We start from the raw sequence: 5317 nt of genomic DNA on the forward strand, positions 1-5317 counted from the left end.
GACAAGTTCTGTAGTTTTCTTGAGATTGGAATGGTTGGAAACTCCAAAAATGCAAGATGGAAGTCTTCAGATCAAGGTGTTATGATGTTGTGTGATGCATTTCCCTAAATGACAATCTACCTTCAAGGATCTTACCTCTTTAGGTTGAGACATCCACCTAAGGCATGTTTCCAATGGCGAGGATATAGGTATCTGATTGAGTCCTTGACCACCTGACTAGAATTAATGACCATGATGGCATTCATCGAACAACAACCTCCTTGTGGGGGATTGAGTCATTGACCACCTGACTAGAATTAATGACCATGATGGCATTCATTGAACAACAACCTCCTTGTGGGGGTTCACAGACCCACTTTCTTGGTAAATGTCCACATGATGTAAGAGGCTTTGAACCCTAATGGGTGTTATAGTTGTGCCTTACTTTCAATGACTCAACTCACCTCGTGTGGCCAAAATTATACTTTGTTATTAAAACAGTAGGTTGACTACATTTTGAAGAGTTGCACTATCTCTTTTTCCATTGTCATTGTTTTGGAGCATTTGTGTGACTGTAAATTTCTCCTTAAATTTAACCACCTGCTACATTTTTTGGAAGAGATTTAGAAACTCAAATTCTGCTTATATTTCATTGTCCATATGTTTAGCTTCGTTATTGTCTTCCACATTCCCCACTCCTCTTCCACATTTTGTACCTCTCCATGCCATTGCTAATTTTAAGTTAGCATAAATTCAGAGTTGGAAGTAAATTTACATTCATTTTAACATAGAGAAGAGGGTAAAACAATTTATTACTCAAGCTGGTATACTTTACCATTTCTGAAAACAAAAGTAACAAAAATAATTGGAGATTTTGCGAAGGACGAATTGCTGGCATCTACTTTCCAGGAAAAAACTGTAACTACTTTCGGTCGGGAAGCAACCTCAATGAAAGGCAAAAACCCCCTGGATTTCTTGCTACTCTCTACTTGTAAATAGGATTAATATGTCGGCTGAGAGCTTAAAGAAGATTCCTTGTACAATCCAAGAACTTCATACCACCCAAGAAAGCAGGCTCTACTTTTCTCCCCAAATACCAACTTAACACGATACCATTTTGAGCGTTTCTCTGCACTGTAACCTTGCCATTGTTATTCGTAATAATATCATCAACATATCGCATTGCTAAGTAAGTTGTGTGTCCAAGCCTTCGATCCGACGGAGAAAAGCCATGGAAGGGATCATGCCCCGGACCTCCTCAGGCAATTTTCACAGGGAGTTGCGAGTTCCTGGTATAGCTATTTCAGCACTTATAGGAACGAACGGAACAAACATTCGGAGTTTCCGAAACTCCCCGGGCATCTCATCCCTTACACTCTCTAGTGAACCTGGAAAACTCGATATACATGGTGAATCAGAGGAAGCCGTAAATGGCGTTGCGTGGGCCCTTGAACTCCGTGTATGCTCTATTGTTAACAAAGCCAAGGGATTCAATATTGATTTTATCGTCTTCTGTTTCTGTAAGTCTCTCGCACAGCCCCTGCTTTCTGTGGACAAAATTTGTTTTGAAATGGTTTCAGAAGAATCGATTCCTTCTTTTAAAGAAGACCCCATACCGTATCTGTGTTTCAAATCTGGAGAGACATGCGAGGGGTCGACGTTTGTGAGGTCTGTATGCGATAAAATTCAATATAGGTATAAATCTGATTTGAGTGGCCTGTCTTCCCGGTTTGCAAATAATGTCGCTGTTTCAGAGAATGCCTTATATTCGTATTGGGACTTTTCGGCTTATGGAAATAAGCTGCTTTCATGCCTTCGTTCCCTGCGCTTACAGGATAGGGAAACGAGTACAACGAGTGCCCATACAGTTAAATTGAATATTCGATTTGGAAAGTACCTTCTATATGGGCCTAATTTATGTGATGGATTAGGCAATGGAGATTTCATTTCCTTGTCACGCCTCCAGGAACTCTACAGGCGACGAAGCTTCAATTATTTCTTCTCCACAGCATGTTCAAAAACAGTCATAAGAGATGTCAGGCTTCAGTTAGAACGGCTGGAATACGTCAAAGTTTCCACTCGAAAGAAAATTGAAATTGAAGTGGCAGATCTGGATGAACTAATGCAGCCTCCCCGGTTTGTTGTAACCCTCCACTGTGACGGTCATGAGGGGTTGTTTTATAACGGTGAGATCAAACGCATTTCTCGTGCAAAAGATTATTTTCAGGTGAAATATCGATAATACCCAACTTCAATGATTAAGGGTTTTTTTTTAATGTTTTGAATGGTTGAGTAAAAGGTTGGTTTAGCTACTAGGTTTATTTTACTTGTCTGATGCTTAAATACCCAACTTCAATGATTAAGGTTTTTTTTTTTTAATGTTTTGAATGGTTGAGTAAAAGGTTGGTTTAGCTACTAGGTTTATTTTACTAGTCTGATGCTTAAATTTTTCAGTTTAGTATGATATGTAAAGTTGTTAGTTTGTAATCAATGTAAATTTTATAATCAAATATGATGTATAAATAACTCTAACACAATTACGTTTTAAATTTCATGTTAAATCTTTATTTAAAATAAATCTATACCAATATTTCTGTTCAAATTATTGATATAAAGTGAGTGGATACAGGTGCTAGATGTGGATAGGGGAGCGTCGGATCATGAAGTTAAAAGAGCCTACCGAAGGTGTTTGATACGGATCCAGTTTAATAATGGGTCTGAATCTGAAAATGCTACAAGACTTGCTGAAGAAGCTTATGTTAGTCTACTAGATCCTGCAAGACGAGATCGATACCTACAGAAAGGCATGGGGACGAGCGAACCAGAACCCCTAACCAGTTCCGAAGAAAGGCCAGTAATTACGAGAATTCGAAGTCGAGCAAAGAGACATGGGTTCGTGACCTTCTGTAGAGAAGGGCAGACAACGATGGATTTCAGGCTGGGAGTTGTGAGTCACGAAGCGGACTTCAATAACATTCCCCCGGAAATAGTTGAATGGGTCGAGCAAGCATGGAGGGATCGAACGCCTGATCAGTTACTTGTTTTTCCGGGGCCAGGCAGGTTTCTGGTTGTGTACATCGGGTATACAGAGATTGAAACGTATGCTACAGAAGATTGGGAATTTCGTATTTCACGTGTAAGAGACGGGAACAGGATCGGTGTGGCGCAGAACGAGAAATGGGAGTGCGCGTTGACAAGCAGATGGTTGGAGTCGAAGGATGAGGTTGGGGTCAGCACGAGTATGGATTCCGCTGTGAAGACTCATGTGGATGCCCTCGTCAAAGAAGCCTCGAAGTTTAGTGAAGTCACTTCATGATATGAATACAAATTGCTGTGTATAATACAGCTTGCACCAACAGAGGTGGTAGTTTACGAGGTGTTTTTGCGAGATAAACCTTGATCATTCTGAAGTTAGTTTTGAAATGTAAATTTAGATGTGGATATAATAGCTCTTTCAGTGAGTTTAATGTCGATATAGTAGCTCTCTTTCTGCATAAGTGTTGTCCCAACCTTGTAAATCTCTCATATCATATGAACTATTTTGAACTTTATGGGGAATCATCTTTGCATGTGAAGTATAAATACCTTTTATTCTAAACTTTCTTTATGTTATAAAATGTTTACCATAATACTTATTGTTTTGATGCCTTACATTATAATAAAAAGGTACAATGTGACTGAATTACTTTATGTTTTTTTAAGTGTCAAATCATATGGATTCTTTCTATTTATAATAATATATATTTTTATATTTTATATGTATAATAGTTTTATTTTTATATTTTTATCGATTTTTTGGCCTATGCATTTCGAACCAACAAGTGTGGTCCATCATTAGGACCAGATGATGAACCAGCTTGTTGGTTTGAAAGTCGTCCAAAAATTTCTCTTATGTAATTTCTACCAAAAAACTTTTTTTAATTCTTTATGAATCACAAAAATTGGATTTAAAAATCAATTTTGTTGTTGATATTTTTTGTTTGTAGGTAATTTTGTAGAATATAGAAAATGTTAGTTTTTTTGGACCAGACGATGAACCAGCTTGTTGGTTTGAAAGTCATCCAAAAATTTCTCTTATGTAATTTCTACCGATTTTTTTTTTTTAATTCATTATGAATCATAGAAATTGGATTTAAAAATCAATTTTATTGTTGATATTTTTTGTTTGTAGGTAATTTTGTAGAATATAGAAAATGTTAGTTTTTTTGGGTGGATGCTATGCTCATTATATAGGACACTTATAACATTTAATGAGAGTAAAGGGGTGTATGAACAAGATACAAAGAATGTTAGATTAATGGTAACATGAAGAGATATCTTAAGATTAGTTAAATTTGGCCAAAATTAATATTACAAATTAGATGAAGGAATTTAAAGAATGTTAGCTTAATGGTAAGGTGAAGAGATATTTTAAGAATGGTTAAATTTGGCCAAATTTAATATTACAAATTAAATTAAGAGATTTGGGAAGTAAAGATGTTTTAATGAAAAGAAATTAACATTAATATGAGTTATTCATTAAATGTTGGGAGATTATTACAAAAAGAATTTATTATAGTTATTAAAATAAAACTAGTAACAATAAGATCATTGTAAAATAAATGAATTTAAATATGTGAAGAATGATCTTCATTATTTTAAATTAAAAATAAAAATAAAAAATGGAATATTGATTTTTTTTATTTAAAAAGAAGATTATATAATTTTGAATAATTAATATTTAACTTTATAATAAATTTGAATATTTAATAGTCAAATTTACTATTATAGATTAATGTGATGTATAATATTATCTATTATCAATATCAATAATCTATATTATTGATTAATAATATTAATTATAAGTTTTAGCTAATTAGTAAGGGAGAAAAGAAAAGACAAAAAAAAGATGAGAAATCACATCTTTCTAATATTAAAACTAGCAATTGCACCACATGTTGCAAAGGAAACCTCGTAAGGTAATAACATAGGGAAGAATAACATAGATGAGAAAAATGTAACATGTTGTGTGATTTACATAAATCACTAACCCTAACAACATGTAAGAAGTTGAGAGTTTAGTTGTTATAATATACCTTTCAATATAAGTGTCACATACCCAAACCCATATAATAAATATATATATAAAAAAAAATTACGATAAGGTCATAACTCCATTATCGTTATAGTTCTTGGTTAGCATGGACCGATAGGGTCATGTATTATATTCACGGGCTGATAGTGTTTGTATATGTTATATTTGTTAGACTTAATTTATCGCCCCACTCCATATGTGAAACACATCGTATAACCTAAGTGCTGCAGCATTTGGCATTCCGAGACAACTCTGACTGTCAAC

At 34.7% G+C, this 5317-nt stretch overlaps 1 protein-coding gene across 1 annotated transcript; it reads left to right on the forward strand.

The window, feature by feature from the left end:
* The first annotated feature begins 981 nt into the window (after window positions 1–981).
* Window positions 982–3563, forward strand: LOC149219114 (uncharacterized). The gene is made up of 2 exons (XM_089382532.1): window positions 982–2206; window positions 2609–3563. The coding sequence occupies exons 1-2, from the start codon at window positions 1211–1213 to the stop codon at window positions 3293–3295; spliced, it is 1683 nt and encodes a 560-aa protein (XP_089238658.1). The 5' UTR covers window positions 982–1210; the 3' UTR covers window positions 3296–3563.
* Window positions 3564–5317: the final 1754 nt, after the last annotated feature.

This window comes from Pinus tabuliformis, chromosome Q, assembly GCF_031772625.1.
Source record: "Pinus tabuliformis cultivar Carrire ecotype Pingquan chromosome Q, CPIR1, whole genome shotgun sequence".
Taxonomy (NCBI): Eukaryota; Viridiplantae; Streptophyta; class Pinopsida; order Pinales; family Pinaceae; genus Pinus; species Pinus tabuliformis.

Coding starts and splice junctions, on each gene's coding strand:
- LOC149219114 (XM_089382532.1), top strand. CDS start 1,211: ATGGAAGGGATCATGCCCCGGACCTCCTCAGGCAATTTTCACAGGGAG. Junction 2,207..2,608: donor GTGCAAAAGATTATTTTCAG/GTGAAATATCGA, acceptor GAGTGGATACAG/GTGCTAGATGTGGATAGGGG.